Source organism: Mauremys reevesii, linkage group 2 (genome assembly GCF_016161935.1).
Source record: "Mauremys reevesii isolate NIE-2019 linkage group 2, ASM1616193v1, whole genome shotgun sequence".
Classification (NCBI taxonomy): Eukaryota; Metazoa; Chordata; order Testudines; family Geoemydidae; genus Mauremys; species Mauremys reevesii.
In genome coordinates this window covers 244,573,637-244,600,374 of record NC_052624.1, presented here as the reverse complement: position 1 = coordinate 244,600,374, position 26,738 = coordinate 244,573,637, and the positions used below count along the sequence as shown (strand labels likewise).

The window sequence follows — 26,738 nt, the reverse complement described above, 5'->3', positions numbered from 1 at the left end:
TTCGAAAGGGGCACCCATAAGTCTGGCTAAGAACAGGTTAAGATCCCAGGTAGAAGTTGGTCATCTGACTTGAGGATACAGATGTTCTAAGCCCTTGAGGAACCTTGAGACTATGGGGTAAGAGAAGATCGAGCGGCCATTTTCCCCTGGGTGGAAGGCGGAGATGGCTGCCAGATGGACCTTTATGGACGAGACCGCTAGGCTCTGTTCTTTCAGGGACCAGAGGTAGTCCAGAATAGCAGGAACAGGCACCTGCGTGGGCACTAAGTCACACTGGGTGCACCAGCAGAAGAAACGCTTCCACTTGGCCAGATATGTCATCCTAGTGGAAGGCTTCCGACCAAGAGTACCTGCTGAACTGAGGCAGAACAATGCAACTCAGACTGGCTCAACCATGCAGCAGCCATGCCGTGAGATGAAGAGACTGCAGGTCCGGATGATGAAGCCTGCTGAAGTTCTGTGTTATCAGATCGGGCCAGAGTGGCAGAGGAATCAGGTCTGCCACTGCAAGGTCGAACAACATGGTTTACCAGTGCTGCCTCGGCCACGCTGGAGCAAGCAGGATCATGCGGGCGCTGTCCCTGCGGAGCTTGAGAATGACTCTGTGGACGAGTGGGAACGGTGGGAAGGCATAGAATAGGTGCCTCTTCCACGGAATCAGGAACGCGTCCGAGAGGGAGCCCGGGGAGCGGCCCTGGAATGAGCAGAACACCTGGCATTTCCTGTTCTCTCGGGAGGCAAAGAGGTCGACGTGGGGAAACCCCCACTTCCGGAAAACCGAATGGATGACGTCCGGGCGGATCGACCACTCGTGAGACAGGAAGGATCTGATGAAGTGATCCGCCAGAGTGTTCTGGACTCCAGGGAGAAAGTACGCTACCAAGTCGATCGAGTGGGCTATACAAAAGTCCCAGAGGCGAACGGCCTCTCGACAAAGGGGGGAGGAGCGTGCTCCGCCCTGCTTGTTTATGTAAAACATGGCCGTTGTGTTGTCCATAAATACTGATACACAACAGCCTTGGAGATGGTCTCGAAACACTTGGCATGCTAGACGGACCACCCTCAGCTCCCGCACATTGATGTGCAAAGCCAGCTCCTGAGATGACCAGAGACCCTGAGTGTGAAGGCCCTCGAGGTGGGCACCCCAACCCAGAGATGATGCGTCCGTGGTCAGAGAGCCAGAGGTTGGTGGTGGTGGGTGGAATCCCATCCCCTATAAACTGGTGGTGAGGTTCAACCACCAGGTTAGGGAGACCAGGACCTCCTGGGGAATGGTGAGTACGGAGTCCAGGCTGTCTCTGCACGGCCTGTATATTGAAGCTAGCCAAGTTTGAATGGGGTGGAGGCGTAGCCTCGCGTGCTTGGTTACGAAGGTGCAGCCCGATCAGGCTGAGGCAGTTGAGTACCGACGTTGTCGGGAAGGTTTGGAGACCTCGAATAATGGAAGCCATCGCTTGAAAACGCGACTGTGGGAAGCAGGCTCTGGCCAGGTTGGAGTCGAGAGTCGCTCCGATGAAGTCTAGTCTCTGTGTGGGTGTTAAAGTAGACTTCTCTGTGTTGATCATGAGGCCGAGGCTTCCGAAGAGGTCTTTGACTATGCACAGGTGCTGCGACACTTGCGACTGGGAAGTCCCTCGAATGAGCCAATCGTCGAGGTACGGGTATACGTGTACCCGACGACGGCGGAGGGAGGCGGCGACTACGGCCATGCATTTTGTGAAGACATGCGGAGCTGTAGAAAGGTCAAACGGGAGTGCAGTAAACTGTAAGTGTTGAAGGCCGACCACAAAACGGAGGTACCGTCTGTGTGGCGGGTAAATTGCAACGTGGAAATACGCATCCTTCATATCGAGGGCGGCATACCAGTCTCCCGGATCCAGAGAGAGAATAATGGTCCCCAGGGTTACCATGCGGAACTTCAGCTTTATCATGAATTTGTTGAGTAGTTCTTCGAGTGCTTGCTCATATCCATTCCATGTAGGTGTGTGCACACCGCGTGCACATTCGTCGGAGACTTTTACCCTAGCAACTCAGTGGGTCGGCTGGGCGCCCCCTGGAGTGGCGCCACCATGGCCGCGGATATATACCCCAGCCGACCCACCCACTCCTCAGTTCCTTCTTACCGCCCGTGTCGGTCGTTGGAACTGTGGAGTGCAGCGTAGCTGACCTCCACCTCCCTAGCATTCTCTCAATTTTCTATTCTATTTGTGTATATAGTTCTCTAAGTTGTTAATTTAGTGTAGTTAGTTCTAGTTGATTAGTTAGAGTTTAGTTAGTTAGTCGGGTTCTGGGCTTAGGCCCTTCCCGCCTCGGGGCCGGAGCTCATGCCCGGCTCCCCGGGATTCAAGCCGTGCTCGGCTTGCCATCGCCCGATGCCGACGAGGGATCCACATTCCTCCTGCTTGAAGTGCACCGCTCCCGATCACGGTCCTGTCGCCGTTCAAGATCTCGGCACCGTTCGCGGTCGTCCCGCCGCTCGCAGTCCCGGCACTGCTCCTTGACACGACGCCGGTCGGACTCGCGGCACCGTTCCCGTTCCCGGTCGCCTTCGTATTACTCTCGGCACCATTCCAGGTCTCGGCACCATTCCAGGTCTCGGCACCGTTACCGGCACCGCTCCACTCGGAGCCGCTCTCGACGCCGAAGCTCTCGGTCACGGTCGACCTCCCGGCACCGTCCAGGTCGCAGGTCCCGGACCAGATCGCGGCACCGGAGTACCTCACGGCACCGTTCCCCGGTGCGCAAAAGCACCAGGTCGGTGGGAACATCTGCCCAAGGCCTATCTGCTCCACCATGGCCTTCTCGACACCCCTCGGCTTCGTCCCGGGCAGGTAGCCTCTACTCCCAAGATCGGGAAGCAGATGTGCCGGAGGCTTTATTCCAGGACTCCCACTCTGAATCGCAAGCAGTTCAGCAGTGGCCTTTTTGGACACCTTGGGCTTACCACCAGGCCCAAGGGGCTCCCATAGTTCCATCTCGGACGGTCCCTGCCAAACGTCGGGCCCCAGAGGCAACAGGGAGTCGCCCTCTGCCAGCTGGTATGGATGCTCAGCCGCCTCCTACCACCACCTCGCCTGAACACCTGGAGCAGGAGCCCCAACAGGAGGAGCTCATCCAGGAGGTCCTCCGACCCGGTGGTTCCTCTTCTTCCTCACCGGACGAGGCGGTTGCGGGCGTGTCGTCCACGAGCCCGCCCCCACTGGACCTTGCTGCACATCAAGACCTCCTCAGACGAGTGGCACTCAACATTAACATCGAGATGGAGGAGGTCGCAGAGGTCAACGACCCAGTCCGCAGCATTTTGTCGGCAGACGCGCCTACCAGGGTGGCTCTACCCTTTATCAAGACCATCCAGGCAAAAAAGGATAAGTTGTGGCAAACGCCAGCTTCTATTCCGCCAACGGCGAAAGGAGTCGAGCGGAAATACATGGTGCCATCCCAACGGTATGAATACCTTTATATGCATCCGCCTCCTTCTTCTCTGGTCGTTCAGTCGGTTAACGACAGGGAGCGTCATGGCCAGCTGGCCCCCGCGCCAAAATCTAAAGAGGCCAGGCGTATGGACCTTCTGGGCCGTAAGGTATACTCGGCGGGCGCCCTCCAGCTGCGCGTAGCCAATCAGCATGCCCTGCTGAGTCGTTACGACTTCAACACCTGGACTGAAATGGACAAGTTTCAGGAATTGCTTCCCTCGGATTCCCACCAGGAGTATAAAGCCTTCCTAGCAGAAGGGAAAAAGGTGGCAAGGACCTCCTTGCAGGCTTCCCTTGATGCGGCGGATTCCACGGTCAGGTCTATAGCGACCAGAATCACCATGCGGCACATTGCCTGGCTCCAGGCCTCCACTCTTCCGCCCGAGCTTCAGTACACCTTGCAGGACTTGCCCTTCGAGGGCAGTGCCTTGTTCTCGGACAAAACCGATTCTAGACTCCAGAACTTAAAAGATGGCAGAGTCACAATGCGCAACCTGGGTATGCACACTCCCGTAACCCAGCGACGCACCTACTGCCCTCAGTGTTTCCGTCCATACTTTGTACCCCGACGGGGTCAGGATTTCAATAGACGCCGAGGGCGAGGAGGCCGTAGACGATATTCGGGCCCTCAGTCCGGCCAGAATCGCGGCTCCTCTAAGCCGCAATTGGACCCAAAGTCGTCCTTTTGAAGACGCGCCCGGGGGCAGCATACCTTTTCCTGTCTCGGATCCTTCCCCCCCTTTCTCCAACCGCCTCCCGGCGTCTGGATGTCTGGGTTCTGCGCACTGTGAAGCATGGATACCACCTCCAGTTTGCTTCACCCCCGCCTTTCCGCCCTCCCTCCCAGTCCCTCTTCAGGGACCCCTCTCACGAGCACCTCCTTTTACAGGAGGTCCGAATGCTCCTCAATATCGGAGTGATAGAGGAGGTTCCACGGAACGACTGGGGCAAAGGCTTTTACTCCCGCTACTTTCTGATTCCAAAGTCAAAAGGGGGTCTCAGGCCAATTCTCGACCTAAGAGGCCTCAACAAATTTCTAGTAAAGTTAAAGTTCCGCATGGTCTCCTTAGGGACCATTATCCCTTCCTTGGACCCCGGGGTCTGGTATGCTGCCCTCAACATGAAAGATGCTTACTTTCATATAGCCATCTTTCCTCCACACAGACACATTCCTTCGTAGCGGACCATCGCCATTTCCAGTTTGCAGTCCTACCCTTTGGCCTCTCCACAGCACCTCGAGTCTTCACGAAGTGCATGGCGGTGGTGGCCACCCACCTCTGTCGCCAAGGGCTCCACGTGTTCCCCTACCTGGACAATTGGCTCCTCAACGGGGCCTCTCGAGAATAGACCGCGGAACATGTGCGAGTGGCATTGGCCCTGTTCACGAATCTTGGCCTGTTGCTCAATACGGACAAATCCACCCTGGTTCCCACACAGAGGCTGGACTTCATAGGAGCGACCTTGGACTCCACTCGGGCCAAAGCCTGTCTCCCTCAGCCAAGGTTCCTGGCGTTGACGTCCATTGTCCGCAGCCTTCAGGCTTTCCCTACGACCTCGGTCCGCACCTGCCTCACTCTGATAGGACACATGGCGGCGTGTACGTTCGTCACCAAGTACGCCAGGCTTCGGCTCCGCCCATTTCAAACATGGTTACATTCGGTGTACCGCCCGGCCAGAGACTCGCTGGACACCCTGGTCACCGTTCCATTGAGTGCACTTCGGTCCCTCAACTGGTGGCTGAACCCCTCCATGGTCTGTGCGGGGCTGCCCTTTCACCCGCCCCAACCAACGCTGTCCTTGACGACAGACGCGTCTTCTCTCAGCTGGGGAGCCCACCTAGGTCATCTGCGCACCCAGGGCCTGTGGTCACCAGAGAAGCTCTCCCTCCACATAAACGTGCGGGAGCTCAGAGCAGTTCGCCTAGCCTGCCAGGCGTTCTGCAGGCCTCTGTCCAGCCGTTGTGTCTCCGTCCTTACGGACAACACAACGGCCATGTACTACATAAACAAACAGGGCGGGACTCGCTCCTCCCCGCTTTGTGCAGAGGCCATCCACTTGTGGGAATTTTGCCTGGCTCATGCGATCGACCTGGTGGCCTCCTTTCTCCCGGGAGTTCGGAACACTCTTGTGGATCGGTTGAGCAGATCCTTCCTATGCCACGAGTGGTCCATAAGACCGGACATTATCCACGTGATCTTCCGCAAGTGGGGCTTTCCCCAGGTGGACCTATTCGCGACACGCGCGAACAGGAAGTGCCAAACGTTCTGCTCATTCTGGGGGTACTCTCCAGGGTCGATCTCAGACGCGTTCCTGATCCAGTGGACGCACCAACTGCTTTACGCGTTTCCCCCCTTCGCTCTAGTCCTCAAAGTTTTGTTGAAGCTCCGGCAATACGGGGCTCACCTGATCCTGATTGCCCCAGCATGGCCCAGGCAACCGTGGTACTCCACGTTGCTCAGCCTCTCGGTATCCCCAGCGATCACCCTCCCCCTCTGCCCGGACCTCATAACACAGGAGCACGGGACTCTTCGCCACCCGGACCTCCCCGCTCTCCACCTCACGGCGTGGCTCCTGCGTGGCTAGACGCCTCTGAGCTATGCTGCTCCGCCCCTGTGCAGCATGTCTTGCTCAGCAGCAGGAAACCTTCCACTCGGTCCATGTACTTGGCCAAGTGGAAGCGCTTCTCGTTATGGTGTGAGTCACGTACTTTGGTACCCATGGAGGTTCCCGTTCCGGCCATTTTGGACTACCTGTGGTTCCTTAAGCAACAAGGCCTTGCTGTTTCTTCCCTGAAAGTGCACTTAGCGGCCATATCCGCCTTCCACCCTGGCGAATGTGGACACTCAGTGTTCTCTCACCCGGTGGTGATTAGATTCCGCAGGGGGCTGGAACGCCTCTACCCTCCGGTCCGTCGCCCCGCCCCTACCTGGGACCTCAGTCTGGTACTGACCAGGCTCATGGGGCCACCCTTTGAGCCGCTGGCAACCTGTTCTCTTCTCTACCTTTCGTGGAAGACGGTTTTTCTGGTTGCCATTACTTCGGCCCGCAGGGTCTCCGAGCTCCGGGCCCTGACTGTAGACCCTCCTTACACGGTCTTTCATAAAGACAAAGTGCAGCTAAGGCCGCATCCCGCTTTTCTGCCTAAAGTGGTTTCTGCCTTTCATACTAATCAGGACATCTTCCTCCCGGTCTTCTGCCCAAAGCCTCACGCATCTCCCCGAGACCAGCGCTTACATTCCTTAGCTGTCCGCAGGGCACTTGCCTTCTACATCGATCGCACCAGGCCCTTTCGTAAGTCCCCTCAGCTCTTTGTGGCAGTAGCAGATCATATGAAAGGCCTCCCTATCTCACTCAGAGGATTTCATCGTGGCTCACGACCTGCATCCGCACGTGCTATGACTTGGCCCATGTTCCGGCGGGCCACCTCACTGCCCATTCCACGAGAGCTCAGGCTTCCTCGGCCGCCTTCCTGGCACACGTACCGATCCAGGAGATCTGCAGAGCAGCAACCTGGTCCTCGGTGCACACGTTTACCTCGCACTATGCTTTGGTGCAGCAGTCTAGAGACGATGCCGCCTTCGGTTCGGCAGTTTTGCACTCAGCCACGTCTCACTCCGACCCCACTGCCTAGGTAAGGCTTGGGAATCACCTACATGGAATGGATATGAGCAAGCACTCGAAGAAGAAAAGACGGTTACTCACCATTGTAACTGTTGTTCTTCGAGATGTGTTGCTCATATCCATTCCACACCCACCCTCCTTCCCCACTGTCGGAGTAGCCGGCAAGAAGGAACTGAGTGGGTGGGTCGGCTGGGGTATATATCCGCGGCCATGGTGGCGCCACTCCAGGGGGCGCCCAGCCGACCCACTGAGTTGCTAGGGTAAAAGTCTCCGACGAATGTGCATGCGGCGCGCACACACCTACATGGAATGGATATGAGCAACACATCTCGAAGAACAACAGTTACAACGGTGAGTAACCGTCTTTTCTCGCAGGTCTAAGATTGGTCGCAGACCTCCCTTTGCCTTGGGGATTAGGAAGTAACGGGAGTAAAACCCCTTGCCCCTCATCTTTTGGTACCTCCTCTATGGCTCCTAGAGCTAGGAGCGACTGGACCTCTTGCAAGAGGACTTGCTCGTGAGAGGGGTCCCTGAAGAGGGACGGGGAGGGAGGGTGGGAAGGTGGGGTTTAAACAAACTAGAGGTGGTATCCCAATTCCACCGTGCGCAGGACCCAGCGGTCGGAAGTGAGCTGGGACCAGGCAGGGAGGAAATGAGAGAGACGGTTGAGAAATGGAGGAAAAGGATCCGGGAAAGTAACTGGTGGGCCGCCCTCGGGCGTCCCATCAAAAGTTTTGTTTGGGCCCTGCTGGTGGTTTTGCGGGCGCCTGATTTTGGCCTCCTTGAGGGCCAGACTGCCTTCGACGATTTCCTCTGCCACCTTCTGCTAAAGTCCTGACGCGGTCTAGGCGGGGCGTAAAGGCGGTGTGGCTGTGGCCAGAAGGTCCTGTGTTGGGTCACTGGCGTGTGCATACCCAGCGAGCGCATTATAACGCGATTATCTTTCAGACTTTGCAGTCTGGGGTCAGTCTTATCTGAAAACAGGCCTTGGCCTTCGAAGGGCAAATCCTGAATGGTTTGTTGCAATTCAGGGGGAAGGTCTGATACTTGGAGCCAGGAGATGCGCCTCATCGTCACTCCTGACGCCAAGGTTCTGACTGCCGAGTCCGCGGAATCCAGAGAAGCCTGGAGGGAGGTTCTCGCCACCTTTTTACCCTCGAGGAGAGCGGTAAACTCCTGGAGGGACTCCTGCGGAAGAAGCTCCGTGAACTTCCCCACGGACACCCACGTGCTAAAGTTATACCGACTTAGGAGGGCTTGCTGGTTTGCCACCCTAAGTTGGAGGCCCCCGGCAGAGTATATTTTACGGCCTACGAGGTCCATGCACCTAGCCTCCTTTGCCTTAGGAGCCGGGGCGTGTTGGCAATGACGCTCCCGCTCATTCACCGATTGGACCACTAAAGAGCAAGGAGGTGGATGAGTGTAGAGGTATTCATGCCCCTTTGAGGGGACCATATATTTCCTCTCAACCCCCCTTGCTGTAGGTGGAATCGAGGCCGGGGACTGCCAGATGGTATCCGCATTGGATTGTATGGTGCGGATAAATGGCAGGGCCACTTTAGGGGTGCATCAGCCGAGAGGATATCCACAACAGGGTCCTCTACTTCAGGGATCTCCTCCACTTGTAGGTTCATATTCAGAGCCACTCATCTCAGGAGGTCCTGATGGGCTCTGAGATCAATCGGTGGAGGGCCTGCGGAGGATGTTCCCACCACCACCTCGTCAGGCGAGGAGGAAGAGGAGAGGCCCGGGACCAAGGGATCCTGTGGGGGGTTCCTGTATTTGCGGAACGTCCTCTGCGTCCGGTGGAGTCTGGGTGTCCGCAGTTGGGATCGGAGCCTCATCCATGCCCGTAGGTGGAGGACAGCTTAGCGTCGCCTCTGGTACCCGGTGTTCTGACGGGACCGACCGTGGAGCGACTGGTGGAGCACCTTGGGATTGGTGGTATGCCCACGGTGTCCAGAAGGACCAGTGATGAGGTCCTTGGCTGGGGATGTCAGAGTCACGTTTCTGCTGGTAGGATGCACTACCAGCCTGAGAGGACACCGATGTGTGTCTGGAAAGTGGAATGCTGATTCTGGGCCTGGCAAACAAGCACAGACTGGTGGGACCACATAGTGTTGCAGGTATGGAATGATTCCCAGTGGCTGTGAAACTTTTGCATGCGTAAGGCAACTTTCATGGAACTTTGTGACTTGCTTTCCCCTGCCCTGAAGAGCAGGAATACCAAGATGAGAGCTGCCCTGACAGTTGAGAAGTGAGTGGCGACAGCCCTGTGGAAGCTTGCGATGCCTGACTGCTACTGGTCAGTCGGGAATCAGTTCGGAGTGGGCAAATCTACCGTGGGGGCTGCTGTGATCCAAGTAGCCAAGGCAATCAATAACCTTCTGCTAACAAGGGTAGTGACTCTGGGAAATGTGCAGGTCATAGTGGATAGTTTTGCTGCAATGGGGTTCCCTAACTGTGGTGGGGCGATAGACGGAACCCATATCCCTATCTTGGCACCAGACCACCTTGCCAAACAGTACATAAACCACAGAGAGTACTTCTCAATGGTGCTGCAAGCAGTGGTGGATCACAAGGAACATTTCACTGACATCAACGTGGAATGGTCGGGAAAGGTGCATGATGCTCACATCTTTAGGAATGTCAGGCTGTTCGAAAAGCTGCAAAAAGGGACTTCCTTCCCAGACCAGAAAATTACCATTGGGAATATTGAAATGCCAATAGTTATCTTTGGGGACCCAGCCTACCCCTTGCACCCATGGCTCATGAAGCCGTACACAGGCAGCCTGGACAGTAGTAAGGGGCAGTTCAACTATAGGCTGAGCAAGTGCAGAATGGTGATAGAATGTGCCTTTGGACATTTAAAAGCCTGCTGGCGCTGTTTGCTGAATAGGTTAGAACTCAGTGCAACCAGTATTCCCATTGTTATTGCTGCTTGCTGTGTGCTTCATAATATCTATGAGAGTAAGTGGGAGACGATTATGGCGGGGTGGGAGGTTGAGGCAAATTGCCTGGTGGCCAATTTTGAACAGCCAGATACCAGGGTGATTAGAAGAGCACAGCTAGATGCGCTGCGCATCAGAGAGGCTTTGAAAAACAGTTTCATGACTGACCAGGCTATGGTGTGATAGGTGTGTGTGTGTGTGTTTGTCCTTGATGCAAAACCGCCCCCTTTGTTGAATGTACTTCCCTGTAAGCCAATTCCCCTCTCCCCTTTGACCACAGCTGGCAAAGTAAATAAAGTCCCCTTAGTTTTGACTTCATTCAGTCTTTATTTATTAAAAAAAAAGTGAGGTCACTGACAAGGTAGCCCGGGTGGGGTGCAGGAGGAGGGAATGACAAGGCTGTATTGCTTATTGTAGCCACACTACAAATCAAAGCTGTTTGAATGACAGCTTTCTGTTGCTTGAGCCATCCTCTGGAGTGGAGTGGCTGGGTGCCCGGAGCCTTCCCCCGCCCCCATTCTTGGGTGTCTGGGTGAGGAGGATATGGAACTTGGCGAGGAGGGCAGGCGGTTATATGATGGATGCAGTGGGGGTCTGTGCTCTAGTTGCCTTTCCTGCAGCTCCACCAGATACCTGATCATGTCTATTTGCTCCCCCATTAGCCTCAGCATCTCCTCCTGCGTGTTCTGATCACGCTCACTGTATGCTTTCCTGGCCTCTGCTACTGAATGCCTCCATGCATTCAGCTGTGCCCTATCAGTGCAGGAGGACTGCATGAGCTCTGAAAACAGGTCATCGTGAGTGTGTTTTTTTCGCCGTCTAATCTGTGATAACCTCAGGGACAGAGTTGATACGGGGAGCATAGAAACATTTGCACCTGCAGGGGGGATAAAAAGGGAGAGTACTATTTAAGCAGATACATTTCTGAGAACAAAAGGGAGACCTTTTCACAGTGAATCAAGCAATTCACAGCAGACAGCACATGTGTTTTAGGTACAAGGTCACATTTTGCCTTTTATATTGAGCACCTGCCAGTTTGGTGACACATCACACATGGCTGGACAACAGAATTCGGTTTCCAGGCAGCCGTGGTAAGCCAAAGGGTACGCGGGGTTGGTGTCTTCCACCTTCATAACATGTGGGAATGGTTTCAAACTGCAGCACCCTCCTTTCCCATTGCATTGGGCTTGCCATTTAAAAGGAGGGGCTGTGGTTTTGGGGTGGATGTGCAGCACACCCCTTCCCCCACCACGTGGCTATTCTCCGGGATGATCCCTTTTAGCCAAGCACAAACAGCCCAGCATGAATGGGGTCCTTTTACTGTTCCCTTACAAAAATTCCCCTATTTCAACCAGGTGACCATGAATGATATCACTCTCCTGAGGCTGACACAGAAAGATAAAGACCGAATGTTGCATGAATGTGACCAAAACCCAGGACTATTTGCTGCCATGCTTTGTGCTGCAATGATTCCAGACTACTTGCTACTGGCTTGCCGTGGTAAAGCGTCCTACCGTGGAGGACAAAATAAGGCAGCCCTCCCAGAAACCTTCTGCAAAGGCTTTCAGAGTATCTCCGGGAGAGCTTCATGGAGATGTCCCTGGAGGATTCCTGCTCCATCCCCAGACATGTTAACAGGCTTTTCCAGTGGCTGTACTGGCCGCGAATGCATCCCAAGTCTTCTGGGCAAATCAAATATTAAACACTATTGCTTTTAACCCCTGTAGTGTAGTTACAAATGTGCACTCATCAGAGGTGCCTTCTCTGCCTTCAGGGTCCGGGAACAATTCGCCCTGGGAGGTTATTGGCTCCAGGGTGATGAAAAGGTCCTGGCTGCTGGGGAGAACGGATTCTCCGCTTGCCTGCTGTGCATCCTCCTCCTCCTCCTCTTCCTCATCCACAGAATCCTCCTCTGTGTTGCATGAGACTTCCCCCTTGCAAGTGTCCACAGACAGTGGTGGGATACTGGTAGGATTCCTCCTAGAATGGCATGTAGCTGATCATAGAAGCAGCATGTATGGGGCTCTGAGCCAGAGCAACCGTTTGCCTCCTTTGTCTTGTCGTAGGCTTGCCTGAGCTCTTTAACTTCCACGCAACACTGCTGTGTGTCCCTGGTGTAGCCTTTCTCCGCCATGCCCTGTGCGATTTTGGCATATATATCATTTCTTCTGCTGGTTTGGAGTTCTGCCTGCACAGATTCTTCTCCCCATACAGCAATCAGATCCAATGTCTCCTGTTAGCTCCATGCTGGAACTTGTTTGTGATTCTGGGACTACATGGTCACCTGTCCTGCTGAGCTCGCCACGCTGACCAAACAGGAAATGAAATTCAAAAGTTCCCGGGGCTTTTCCTGTGTTCCTGGCTGGTGCATCGGAGTTGAAAGTGCTGTCCAGAGCGGTCACATTGGAGCACTCTGGGATAGCTCCCAGAGGCCAATACCGTCAAATTGCACAACAGTGCGTCTGCACTACCCCAAATTTGACCCAGGAAGGTCGATTTTAGCGCTACTCCCCTCGTTGGGAAGGAGTACAGCAGTCGATTTTAAGAGCCCTTTAGGTCAGCAGAACGGGGTTGGTTGTGCTTATAAAATTGACCTAACACGGCTAAATTCGACCTAACCTTGTAGTGTAGACCAGACCTTAGTGACCTGTGTGCTATTGCAAAATGTCCAATTTTATGGCATCTCCTACATTCTTCCTCTTTTGCTGGATGTTGTTGCCAGCTGTGACTTGGTGCTTGCCACATCTTCCACAGCTTTTCCAACCTTCCTTCTTACAGGGTTCTTTGATTTCTCACTCTCTAGTTATGTACTGTTCTGACATTGTAAATTTGCTCCAGCTGCTCCTGTCACATTTGTGTCTTTTTTCTTTACTATGTTGGTCTTCTTTTCTTTCCATTACCACTTCTTTAAGGAGAGGGATGCACTTACTTTGACAACAGTTAGAAGACAGAGAGAGAAAGATCCATGCCTTAAAAGCAGAAACTAGAGAACTTCCTGACCAGGAAGCGCCTCCCTTTATTATGCTCACTACTGCAACATATACTGGTCTTCTGGTAACTGTGTTGGACCAGGGACTCTCCCACTCGACAGAGGATAGTGGATAAGGGATGGAAGAGAAGAGGGTTTTGTTTAAACAATACACAAGGTCAGATTTAGTCTGGAAGTTTTCCATCTGCATCCTCTGCTGCTTCTCTGCCAATGCTCCCTCGGGAACTCAGTGTCTGTCAAATAGACATTGGGTAAGAGACAAATGGGGCTTTGTCTGATGAGTCCATCTTAACCGGCTTTGACTGTCACTTGCTGGGAAGAAGAAACAGCTTAGATTAATGATGACTGATATATGTACAGAGAAAGCTTACAGTATGAGCATGATGAAACAGGAAGGAATTAGAAATGTGCAAATGCATATTCCAACCTGTTGAATTTGTAGGCCCAAAGAACCTAAGGAACCTACATTATGTATCTGTGCAATGTGTTACAGGTGATACTATCAGTTTTATGAGCCAGGGACTTTGCATTTCATAGTTCTTTACAGTCCTGTAGTGCAGATGTCTTTCTGAGGGCTTTAGAAAGTTCAGATATTTAAAGCATTTTTTAGTACAATTGTAGGATCTAGTTTTCATTGCAAAAAACCGAAGAGATGCCCTTTAAAAACTTTTGCACTTGGTGGACTCAAGACTTCTCCAGTATGTCTTTTGGCTGTTGTATTTAGCAAGGAGTAGTAAATTAAATGACAGGTACATAGTTTTGGAGAATTAACTGCTGTAGAGTCATTACAATATTTGTTATATAGGTGATTTTAGTTGTTCATATCAACTTTAATATAAATCTGGAAGCATTCTCTATGTAACTGCAATCCAGCCCCATCAATAACTACACTACTGGAGTAAGTAGTACCAGAGTGCTTGAAACTGATGGAAAGAGTAATGTAACAGGTATTGGGGGTAGCCCTGATAGCTTCTCTTCATGTGTCAGTATAGTAATGCCTGCATCTGTAATTTTCACTCCATGCATCTGAAGAAGTGGGTTTTATCCACGAAAGCTTATGCCCAAATAAATCTGTTAGTCTTTAAGGTGCCACTGGACTCCTTGTTGTTTTAATGTAACAGGGTGGCACAACCCTTAAGGGCTGGTGGGCTGAAGCTCCTGATTACAGAATGAGCCAAACCTGGGAAAGATCAGGGTGATTTTCCTATAAAGAACAGCTGTAGGTTGCAGTGGTTTGGGAAAATGCAAGAAAGCATAGAGAGATGGGAGGGAACGTGAAGGGCTCTTGCAGGGAATGCCCTGAGACCAACAGACCAGCAGGCTCCTATGGGAAAACCTGGGCTGAGTTTGGACCTAGAAGTTTGAGGGCCTAGAGGCCAGTGCCAGAAGACTGAGCTCCAGCCAGGAAGAGTTGGGCTGTGAGAACAGATGGGACAAAAGAAGAGCTCTGGCTGTGAGAAAAGACACCAGAGATAATTATGGACTGTTGCATGGTGATGGACTTTATTTTGTGACCCTGAGGATTGTTTTTGTTGTTAAACCATCCCCAAGCAGGTGGTGGTGGTATTCATGTGAAAGCTTGTGTGCAGTTCTTAAGTGGCCCGCAAGAGGGGGGCAAAAGGGGAAGTGTGCCTGAAAAGAAACCCCTGGCCACGAGGGGGCATGGAGTAAATGGCCACCTTGCTACAAGCAATAATAGACTTTCTCCTTGCAGTCGTAGATTTGATCCTAACAAATGAACTTTAATCAAAGAGGGTACATGCCCCGTATGAAATATTTACTCCAATGTCAGCAACCTTTGCAGTTTACCCTTCAGAGGGAATATCAGTAGGTGGGGGAATTTCAGTTGTTGACGTCAGTGGCTTCTGGTTCCCTATGCTCTTTCAAAGCTGCATAGTTCTCATTATCTAATTCTGTTGCATCACTGGAAGAGCAGATATTTGGATGTAAGTCATTCTGTTGGTTGTCCTGCTTTGTTTACCATGGAAGGCATGACAGAAAATTTGAGTCATGAGAGCTGAAACTGGAGCTAGCACTTTTCAATTATCTTTTTTTTTTAAGCTGAAGATATTTTTAGTGTTTAAAAAATCCCAAATGGATAAATTTCTATAGTTTGTTCACAAGTAAGTTGGAACAGCTGCATCACTTTATTGAAAATTGGCTCAAAAATATTCCAGGCTGGGATAGTTCTGTGCCAAATTTCACCCTGGAGTGAATTTTTATGAGTTATAAATTCCTGCAATTCATAATGGAAATTCTGACAGCTCCTTAACCATTGCATAGCAAACAGGGCTATTATAATACTTTGAGGGTAGACACCCCTGCTGGTTCTGTTTCCTCTCTTCTCATGAGGTAACCTTTGGGTTGTTTCTCTGATTGCTTTAGAAAATGACTGTTCTTCTGCTCTGTGGTGCCCTCCTATCTTAGGATGTCAGCAGCTCCTGCAATATAAAGCTCCAGTGGCCCTGTACTGTAATGGTGGAAAATATTTACAATGCATTGACAGGATGAATTTGTTGGAGAGGATACAAATTTTCATTCTCTAATTCTCTTCCCTTTCTTTCCCCTAAGAGACTCTCTTAGCTTTCCTCTGACAATACTTTCTGGTGCTGTGCCTTTCCTTTTGGCATCATAATTATTTACATCCTTTATGCATGACTTTTGCCCGAGTACAGACGGTCTTCACAATATTTAATCCCTAAGGTGGGGCTGTTCAGGGGAGGAGAGCTTGTACAAGGGGAGCATCCCCTGTATGCCACAAAGGGGATCTCTCCACTGGATATGAACAGATGCTGAATAGACTGGTGGAAGGGGGGGACTCCTGCAGAAGGATGATGTTTTCTAAATACATGCTGTCTGATGGCTACTGAGCATTGCAGTTGTCATTTTAGTAAATAACATACCATTGGAGGCATATCATAATTTGCATTTTGTAGCTCACTGGACTATCAGACTCTAGGTTGATTTGTTAACTACTGTTTTGGTTTTCTGGTTGTTGTTGTTTGTTTTAAAGGCCATTGTTGACCCTGCTGTTAGTCCCATTCTTGTGGCACAACTCTTTCTATCACTGAACTCTTAAAAATGTTAGATCTGCCACTGAAGCTAAAATTATTGTAGATGTACCTTATCTTCAGTGGATCATTTACATTAACTCTTTTTCTACCTTAGGAAAACAAGATTACAAGAAAAGCAGGCCAGTGTTAAGAGCAACAAGATTAAAAGCAGAGGCCAAGAAAACTGCACTGGGCATAAAGGTAGATATCTATTTGATAGCTTACACCATGTTGAGTTTCTTTTCCCCATAAGTACTGTGTGAATATTGATTTTTGAGAGATATTGTTTGACACTTCAAGACCTAAGTGGAATGCCAGAATCTAAAATATTTATGAGGGATTGTTTTTAACCTTCAAATAACTGGAATAACTGAAACTCTAATGGACTTTAAATGTTCCACATTCTTGATATGAAGCATACTTTTATTTAACAGTGCCAGTGAAATATTATATGTTTAGAAACAGGATTTTTTAGACAGGTACTGTATAAACAAAAATGCTTTAATTGTTTTATATAGTTATGCAAAATAGCCATGAATTCCTCCCTTCTTCTAGTATGTTATATCCAGGAGTTGTTTAAAAACAAATACTGGTATAGTCTCATCATTAATAAGTATAATATATTACGTGGCTACATCCATCCACTTTGACTCCAACATGGAAAATGATTTCCTTCACTACCAACAAAACAGCAAGGAGGTTCCTGAACTTCATACTGCTTGGAAACTTCCTGTTTTCAAGTGTGTGTGAAGTATAATTATGACTAAATGGTCAAGACAATAAATATTAACACGAAGGACAACTATTCTATACTATTCGCCATGCTATTATGATGGAATTTGGCTAAGCATGTCGTTTATTTAAGTTGCATCCAATATTTATTCCCCAAATTTATTTTTGAATCAAAATAAAATAATATGAAATTAACTTGGCAGCCATGCTGAGAAACATGCAGAATAAAAATAGCTTGAAAATCTAACTATTCTATTGAAAGAAACTCAGAAATGTTAAAAGGAGAACATATTCTTGTTTCTGGCAGATGAGAAATCAATTTTTTCAAGTTATAGTTTATAGCAAATGCCAAGGTATTACTACCAAGCTGTAACAGCTGTTGAGCTGCCAGATGATGTATTTGGTTGTCTTCCAGAATTTGCTATTATAATCATGAAACAGTACTTTCCTTTTGCTCCTGATTGCTGATCTCGATCAAGCACTGCCGTGCGATGCAGTATGTTTTCACAACATAATCTCCTCAGTTAGTGCTGGGTGTCAGTTTTTAATGAGAAAAAGTAGATTGCCTTTTTTGTTTAAAAGATAGATTACTAACCTTTGGAGTTCTGTGTTTTTTCCTTTCTTTCTTAGGGTATATCTGTACATAGAGCGCTGCAGTGGTGCAACTGTACTGATACAGCTGCCTCACAGCAGCACATCTGGTGAAGACACTCTACACCTATGGGAAAGACCTCTCCCATTGGCATGAAAAAAAACCCCCCACCTCCACGAGCGGTATAAGCTATGTCATCGGGAGAGTTTCTCCCACCGACGTAGTGCTGTGCACACAAATGCTTATGTCGGTGTAATTTATGTCGCTCAGGGGGTGGAATATTCACACCTCTGAGTGACATAAGTTTTTCCAACATAGGCTGTAGTGTAGACATAGCCTTATTACATTTTACTCTTATTTTTTTATTCTGTGATGTGACCTTTTAAAAGTGATGTTCCATTTTTATTGTACGTTCAGCTCCCAGTTAATTTTTTTTTAAATCCCTCACAATTTGTGTTTTTGGAGATTTTGCTAAATATCTTTTACAAGTAAGAATATTGTATACCTGTGTTCTCAGAAACTATATCACTTACTTTTTTCTTGTATTGCATAATTCTTACTTGAAAGGTACACAAAACTGAGAAGAAGAAAGATACAGAGAATCTTAAGTACAAATGTTAGTGACTGAGGAAAATAAGAGAGAATTTTATGTAGCAACATGTTTCTCCCTTAACATATTTTAGTCTAGCAGAGCATTAGCTCTGCTAAAGTTAAGGTTGAGTGTTGCTGTTTAAGGGATGACTATTGTAAGTTCTCAAAATCTGCATGCTTAGTTAGATTATCTTTAAATATGCTGTGTCTTATGAGGGTGCTGGGGGTAGTGTTAGTAGTCTAAGCTTGTGTTCATTTGAGTAAGAGGCTCCTGCACCCAAAAAAAATCACCTGGTTCATCTAACTATTTTTGCACCTGGGGTTCAAACTCTGGCTCCGGTTCTCCCCAAACTGATCTCAGTTACTGAGGATTTATTTTAGCTAATGCATGGGACCCACTGCCCCTCTGGGGAAGCCACATTGAAAAAGTTATTAGGAATAAAGTTTGTAACTACAGTTCAGTGCATGCCAAACTGATGTACCCAAGAGTGAAATGCACATCTGCAGCAAGGCTAGGGCTGTGTTGAAGCCAGAAGGATGGTAGGCAGTCTGTTGTCACAGTAACTGGGTTACATGCTGTGGTGACTGAACCTGAGCTGCACCCAGGCAATGTGAATTGGAGCCCTACCATTAGCGGCTTTTAGAGAATGTGTTGTGTGTGTCCTTGATCTCTGACTGCATTCTGCAGGAAAGGTTTGCCCTGAAACCAAAATTTCTAGTTTAAGAGTAATATTTGAATGAGATATGCTCTAAAATTCACATTCAGACTCTGATTTTACTTTAAAAATATTATCAAGGAAATTGGTATTAAATAGAAGATGAAAGAATGTAAGTGGTTAGGGTAATGTATTCATGATTCATAATCTTCACCTGCTTCCATAGAATGGAACTAAGTGGGATCAAAAGGAAGGCAAGATGCTGAGTTGTTTGATCAAGGGTTCCTGATACACAGCCTCCCCGCCCCCCAACATCAACTGCTCATAACATTTACAGATTCTCATACTCTTTTTGGTTCAGAGCCCGGGGATATAGGGGGTCAGAACAGTGAAGGCAAATGTGGGGGTGTGGGAGCAATGCAGGGGATATGGAGACTGGAAGGATGCAGGATGGTGCTCTGGCCCTTTGCCAACTTAAAGCTGTGCAGCACACCCTTAGACAATGACTCTTATTCATGTAAAGGATCATCCAAAATAGTGTTTTTTTTTAAAACCCAGTTCAATGACTAGAGTTTTGATGCTGCACTGGATTTCCAAAACTGTAGTTTTTCTGTGATCCCTCAGTGAATAAAGGCTCATCCTCAAAGGGACCTTTGCTCTCTGGCTGCTCAGAAGTGCTGATAGAGCAGAATCATGGGAGGAGGGTAAGTTGTGCAACAGTGCTAGACTTGAACAGGGAAGGGAGATGGAAGTTGCTAAGAGGCTTCCCTTCCCTCCACTGTCCCCTAATCAGGGGAAGAAACCCAGAACTCCTCTCCTTCTCCATGCTGCCTCCAGCAGTGGGGAAGGGGCTCAAAACTCCCCCTTCACTGGTTGCGGCTGCTACTAGGAAAAGAGGGAGGTCAGAGAAGTGCAGGAGAGTGTGGGGAAGAGAGAAAGGGCGATCAGAGCATGCAGTGAGGGATTTGGGGAGCATTTCAGCTCTCCCCCTGTAAATAACGCCTCCTGCCCGCACACCTATTTCTGTCCCTCTTTCAAAATATGGCCCCATAGTGCTGAGACTAGGAGGGGAACAAGAATGTTCAGTGCATGACACAGGCATACAATGTAGAGACTGGGTGAGGAGTGGAATGGGCATATTCAGTGCATGGCACAGTACACAGCACTGAGATCATAAGAACATTAGAACGGCCACACTAGGTCTGACCAGTAATCCATCTAGCCCAGTATCCTGTCTTCTGATAGCAGCCAGTGCCAGGTGCTTCAGAGGGAATGAACAGAACAGGTAATCATCAAGTAATCCATCCCCTGTAATAAACTCCTAGCTTCTGGCAGTCAGAGGCTAGGGACACCCAGAGCATGAGTTTGCATTCCTGACCATCTTGGCTAATAACCACTGATGGACCTATCCTCCATGAACTTACGTAAAATTCTTTCTTTGAACCCAGTTTTAGTTTTGGCCTTCAAGTATCCACTGACAACTAGTTTCACAGGTTGACTGTGTTTTGTGAAGAAGTACTTCCTTTTGTTCATTTTAAACCTGCTGCCTATTAATTTCATTGGTGACCCCTGGTTCTTGTGTTATACGAAGGAGTAAATAACACTTTCTTATTCACTTTCTCCATGCCATTCATAATTTTGTAGACCTCTATTGTACCCCCCACTTATCATCTCCTTTCCTAGCTGCAAAGTCCTCGTCTTTTTAATCTCTCTCCATGTTACATGACCTTAATCATTTTTGTTGCCCTTCTTTGTAGTAGATCATAGTTGGGAACTGAGAACAAGTATGCTAAGTGCATGGAACAGGCATACAGTACAGAGATTGGGATGAGGAGAGGAATGTTTGGTGCATGGTACAGTACACAGCACTAAGATCGTAGTTGGGAGCTGAGAAGCGGCATGACCAGAGCATGCACCAAAGACAATCCTGAGACCACGATGAGGAGCAGAGAACAGGATTGCTTAGTGCTTGGTACAGACCCACAAGTGCGATGGAGTGAGAACACCCACTGAGATGAACAGAGCAGCTCTTACCTTTCTGAGCCCTTTTCAGGCTGCATTCATCTTCATGGTGTGTTCTCATTCATTGAGGACATCTCATTGAGATGAATGGACCATTTCACACCTCTTTGAGGACTTGTCAACACTACCGCTTAATTGATGTAACTTACGTCACTCGGGGGTGTGAAGAAACCACCCCTCTAAGCGACATAAGTTACCTCAACTTAAAGCGGTGTCTACACCACACTATGTTAGCTGGAGATGCTCTCCTGCCGACATAGTTTCTGCCTCTCGTTTTGGTGGAGTAATTACATCGACAGAAGAGTGCTGTCTCGTCAACATAGCGCATCGGCACTGATGTAGTGCGGTAGTGAAGATGCCCTGAATGTCCTCCTCTGAGCTTGCTAACAGTCAGCTGTAGCTGCAGATACAGAGATGGGCAGGGGAGGGGGATCTACAGATGCCGATTGGGCAGCTATATGCTCTGGAAGGGGTGTATGCTATGGGGTATGGTGGGATAAAGGGTGAGAAGAGACACACACCAGTCTCCTCTCATGTGCTTAAAGTTACTATAAACTACATGGAATAATAATTATAAATATTGTGAAAACATCTGTTTTCTCTCCCTATCCTGTCAGCACCTCCACACTCAAAAAATGTCATAGCACGAGCATTATCACCGTTTGACTGTAATGAAACACACAGGAAGGCGAAAGACCCTACATACATGCCATATGGTATCTTTAATCTGTCCTCAGTTCCACCTGCATACCATGTGATAACTATACCTTCTTAACGTAACACTATCTTGTACAAATAACATCTCGTTTTCTGTTCAAAAAATTAGGAAATACAATGAGAAAACACTTTGTTAATGCAGAGTTAAGGTTGCCCAGTAGTGCCTCGTGCCCTTCCAGAACATCAGATTCAGCTACACTCAAACCTCTGAAAAGCAGGAAGTGAAGAGTTAAGGAAAGCAAACTTAAGCCTTTGAAAACAGTTAAGGTACCTGCAATCCTTGCAATATGCCATCCCTGCAATGCAACCTTAGCTCTGCCTTCATGGAGTGATGCCTCAATATGCCCATAACACACATTCTAGAGCCCCTTGCAAATGCTGCAGAACAGTTAGGGAACTGCACAATAAACACTGTCGGGCAAGGTATAATATCTTCTCTTTGCTAAAGCAAAACTCGGGCTTAGGTCAGACATAGCAAAGAAGCGAAGTCTATACAAACATTGAGCCAATTCCACACAAACCATCCAGACTTGATAAATATCACAGCCCCTTCACCAAATTACTGTCATCATCTCACAGTGACAGCTCTTCCAACCTGCTCCACCTAATCGCTGAACCTTTCAATACAGCTACATCTAGCACAGTGAATGAAGTTGGAGTGCATGTAGATAAATGAGTCCCTGTCTATCCTTAGCTGCTTTGTATGTTCTCTGCATTTTTAAAGCACAGATGTTTTCCTTCTCAGCACCTTCTCTGTGTTCTTCAGCTGTCTGATAGCATGGTTGCCATGGCAAATGCTCTGGCCTCATTCTGAACATGTCCCAGATTGCTCCATCTTTTCTGGATAACTTTGGAGATACGAAGTAGTTAAACTCTGTCTACTTATTCTGGCACCTTCCTTACTTAGCTATTCCCACTAACTGTTGCCAGCTCCCAGGGTCAGAGTTAAGGTTACCTTGAAGGGATGACATGTACTTTAACTGTGTATTTCTTGGTTTTCAGAGGCTTAAGTTTTCATTACCTCAGTGGATTGAGTAACTGAGTTTGAAGTGCTGGCAGGCCACAAGACACCACAACACAAATGTAACTCTGCATTAACAAAGTTTTTGTTGGTGAACTGTAATAAGTAACAGGGTTCATATGTGCTAAGGGTATGGCTTTATTTTATTTAAAGAATACAGACCTGGATACTGTACCATTAAAATCAATGGGACTTGCGATTAACTTCAGTAAGGGTCAGATCAAGCCCGTAATATGTGTTTGAAAAGTAGCTGACATACAAAATTTTGAGGTAATTGCAATGGTAGCAAATAGTCTGGAGACAACATAATATATAATCCTGGCAGTACCCAGTCTTGTGGCCAAATCTGTGAAAAAAACATACTTAGGTGTATTTTCCAAGGATTTTATTTACTCTTGACTTCAACATGTGGTGCAGTAATCCTCCCTTCTAAAAATCTATTGACACTTCCAAATTGCTAACTTGTAGATAACAGAAGTATTATAAGGGCAAATCCATCCCAGACATAACTGCAGTTGTTGTAATTATTATTTAATTAATGTATTAAGATGTACTGCAGTAGTGCCTAGAGGCCCCTATCAAGCAACATCACCCCATTACACTATACTCTGTACAGACATATAATAGACAGTCCCCGCCCCAAAGAGCATGCAGTCTAAACATGTAAGGTGAGACAATAAGTGGATATAAACAAAGGAAGAAGGTAGAATGTGAGGAGAAGGGAGAGAAGAGGACAAATTAACAGTGAAATAATCGTCTTCTCATAACCAGGGAAGTGAGTGGAGTTCCAGCAGGGCTGCATTTCACCCAAAGAGTTTGCAAGGTTTGTTTGAAAAAAAATGAAGAAAGCAAACCCTGGAAATTACATGAAATCTTTTGGAATCAACTGCCCTGTAGGTACTTTACATTTCAGAGCTAGCTTACTAATTAGCTTGTCTTGTCAAACTCTGATTGTTTTTCATTTTAATGCAGGATTTAAAGTAACAAAGTTTCTTTCAGTCATTCCCATTTAGTACTTTTTAATTTCCTCAATGAGCAATTTTATCCATGTTGATAATGTCAGAGTGGCAACTAAAGACTTATAAATATCAAAATTTAGTTGAACCAGGGTGACCATACTTGTTTTGAGTGTGCAGTATTTTGTCCTTTTAAAAAATATTATCAAATATTGTAATATAGTCATTGTTCTGGCTTGGTTTGGGTGTGTGGCACATCCTCAGGCAGCCCCTAAAGGGTATGGCACCTCCCAGATGGGAAGGACCCCTGTCTGAGGACATAATTTGGAGACTACATCTATATTATGAGCTAGGGGTGTTATTCCCCTGCTCATGTGCACATACTTGCACTAGCTCTCATTGAATTAGCACAAATATAAATAGCAGAGTAGCTGCAGCAGCAGAAGCACAGCTGAGCCTTGCTGAGTACAAACCTGCCTGAAACTGGTGAGAACAATGGTCTAGCTAGCCAAGTATCATGTCTTCCGACAGCAGTCAGTACCAAATGAAGATAATTATAGAAATATAGGACTGGAAGGGACCTCAAGAGGTCATCTAGTCCAGTCTCCTGCACTCACGGCAGGACTAAGTATTATCTAGACCATCCTTGACAGGTGTTTGTCTAAACTGCTCTTAAAAATATCCAATGATGGAGATTCCACAACCTCCCTAGGAAATTTATTCCAGTGCTTAACTACCCTCCTAATGTCCAACCTAAACCTCCCTTGCCACAATTTAAACCCATTGCTTCTTGTCCTATCCTCAGAGGTTAAGAAGAAAATTTTTTCCCCTCGTCCTTGTAACAATCTTTTATGTATTTGAAAACTTATCATGTCCCCTCTCAGTCTTCTCTTCTCCAGATTAAACAAACCCATTTTTTCAACTTTCCCTCGTAGGTGATGTTTTCTATACCTTTAATCATTTTTGTTGCTCTTCTCTGGATTTTCTCCAGTTTGTTCACATCTTTCCTGAAATGTGGTGCCCAGAACTGGACACAATACTCCAGTTGAGGACTAATCAGCATGGAGTAGAGCAGAAGAATTATTATGTTTTGCGTTCAACAGTCCTGCTAATACATCCCAGAATGATGTTCACTTTTTTGCAACAGTGTTACAGTGTTGACTCATATTTAGCTTGTGGTCCACTATGACCACCAGATGTCCTTTCCACAGTACTCTTTCCTAGGCAGTCATTTCCCATTTTGTATGTGTGCAACTAGTTGTTCCTTCCTAAGTGGAGTACTTTGCATTTATCCTTATTGAATTTCATCCTATTTACTTCAGACCATTTCTCCAGTTTGTCCAGATGATTTTGAATTATAATCCTATCCTCCAAAGCACTTGCAATCCCTCCCATCTTGGTATTGTCTGCAAACTTTATAAGTATACTCTCTATGCCATTATCTAAATCATTGATGAAGATATTGTACAGAATCGGACCCAGAACTGATCCCTGTGGGATCCTTCTCGTTATGCCCTTCCAGCATGACTGTGAACCACTGATAGCTACTCTCTGGGAATGGTTTTCCAACCAGTTATGCACCCACCTTATAGTAGCTCCATCTAAGTTGCATTTCCATAGTTTGTTTATGAGAAGGTCATGTGAGAGATTATCAAAAGCTTTACTAAAGTCAAGTTATACCACATCTACCGCTTCCCCCCATCCACAAGGCTTGTTACCCTGTCAAAGAAAGCTATCAGGTTGGTTTGACACAATTTGTTCTTGACAAATCCATGCTGACTGTTACTTATCACCTTATTATCTTATAGATGTTTGCAAATCGATTGCTTAATTATTTGCTCCATTATCTTTCTGGGTACAGAAGTTAAGCTGACTGGTCTGTAATTCCCCAGGTTGTCCTTATTTCCCTTTTTATAGATGGGCCCTGTAGTTGCCCTTCTCCAGTCTTCTGGAATCTCTCCCATCTTCTATGACACTAATGGCTCAGGTATCTCCTCAGTCAGCTCCTTGACTATTATAGGATGCATTTCATCAGGCCCTGGTGACTTGAAGATATCTAACTTCTCTAAGTAAATTTTAACAGGTTCTTTCCCAATTTTAGCCTCTGATCCTACCTCGTATTGACTGGCATTCACTGTGTTAGGCATCCAATCACCACGAACCTTCTTGGTGAAAACCGAAACAAAGAAGTCATTAACCACCTCTGCCATTTACACATTTTCTGTTATTGTTTCCCCCCCACCTCCCATTGAGTAACAGGCCTACCCTCTCCTTGGTCTTCCTCTTGCTTCTAGAGGAAGAATTTGTAGAATGTTTTCTTATTACCCATTATGTCTAGCTAGTTTGATCCCGTTTTGTGCCTTGGCCTTTCTAATTTTGTCCTTACATACTTGTGTTATTTGTTTGTATTAATCCTTTGTAATTTGACCTAGTTTCCACTTTTTGTAGGACTGTTTTTTAATTTTTAGATCATTGAAAATCTCCTAGTTAAATCAGGGTGGGCTCTTGCCATACTTTCTACCTTTCCTACGCAGTGAGATAGTTTGCTCTTGTGCCATTAATAACGTCTCTTTGAAAATCTGCCAACTGTCTTCAATAGTTTTTCCCCTTAGACTTGCTTCCCATGGGATCTTACCCAAAACTCCCTGAGTTTCCTAAAGTCTGCCTTCTTGAAATCCATTGTCTTTATTTTGCTGTTCTCCCTCTTATTAGAATCATGAACGCTATCATTTCATGATCACTTTCACCCAAGCAGCCTTCCACTTTCAAATTCTCAACCAGTTCCTCCCTATTTGTCAAAATCAAATATAGAACAGCCTCTCTCCTAGTAGCTTTCTCCACCTGAAATAAAAAAAATTGTCTCCAATACATTCCACGAACTTGTTGAATAATCTGTGCCCTGCTGTGTTATTTTCCCAACAGATGTCTGGGTAGTTGAAGTCCCCCATCACCATCAAGTCCTGTGCTTTGGATGATTTTGTTAGTTGTTTAAAAAAAAGCTGCATCAACCTCTTCTTCCTGGTTGTGTGGTCTGTCGTAGATCCCTACCATGATATCACCCCATGTTTTTTATCCCTTTTATACCTTACCCAGAGATTTCAACAAGTCTGTCTCCTATTTCCATCTCAACCTCAGTCCAAGTGTATACTTTTTAATATACAAGGCAACACCTCCTCCCTTTTTTCCCTGCCTGTCCTTCCTGAGCAGGTTGTACCCTTCTGTACCAATAATTCAGTCATGAGTATTATCCCGCTAAGTCAGATCTGTGATGCCAAGAATAGTTGTGTTTATTTACTAGCATTTTGTAGAATCATAAAAGATTAAGGTAGGAAAATACCTCAGGAGGTCATCTAGTCCAACCCCC

The 26,738-nt window shown here is 47.4% G+C and overlaps 1 protein-coding gene across 8 annotated transcripts in view; it reads left to right on the top strand.

Moving 5' to 3' along the window:
- Positions 1–26,738, top strand: part of TRIQK (triple QxxK/R motif containing) — a 97,365-nt gene that overhangs the window by 55,475 nt on the left and 15,152 nt on the right. For 7 of the 8 annotated variants that reach the window (XM_039526568.1, XM_039526571.1, XM_039526572.1 and 4 more), the window contains one exon: positions 16,203–16,288. In XM_039526568.1, coding sequence (XP_039382502.1) covers positions 16,203–16,288 — 86 coding nt within the window. Of the gene's footprint in view, positions 1–16,202; positions 16,289–17,449; positions 17,575–26,738 lie in introns of those variants that run through there. The other variant, XM_039526574.1, reaches the window with a different exon arrangement.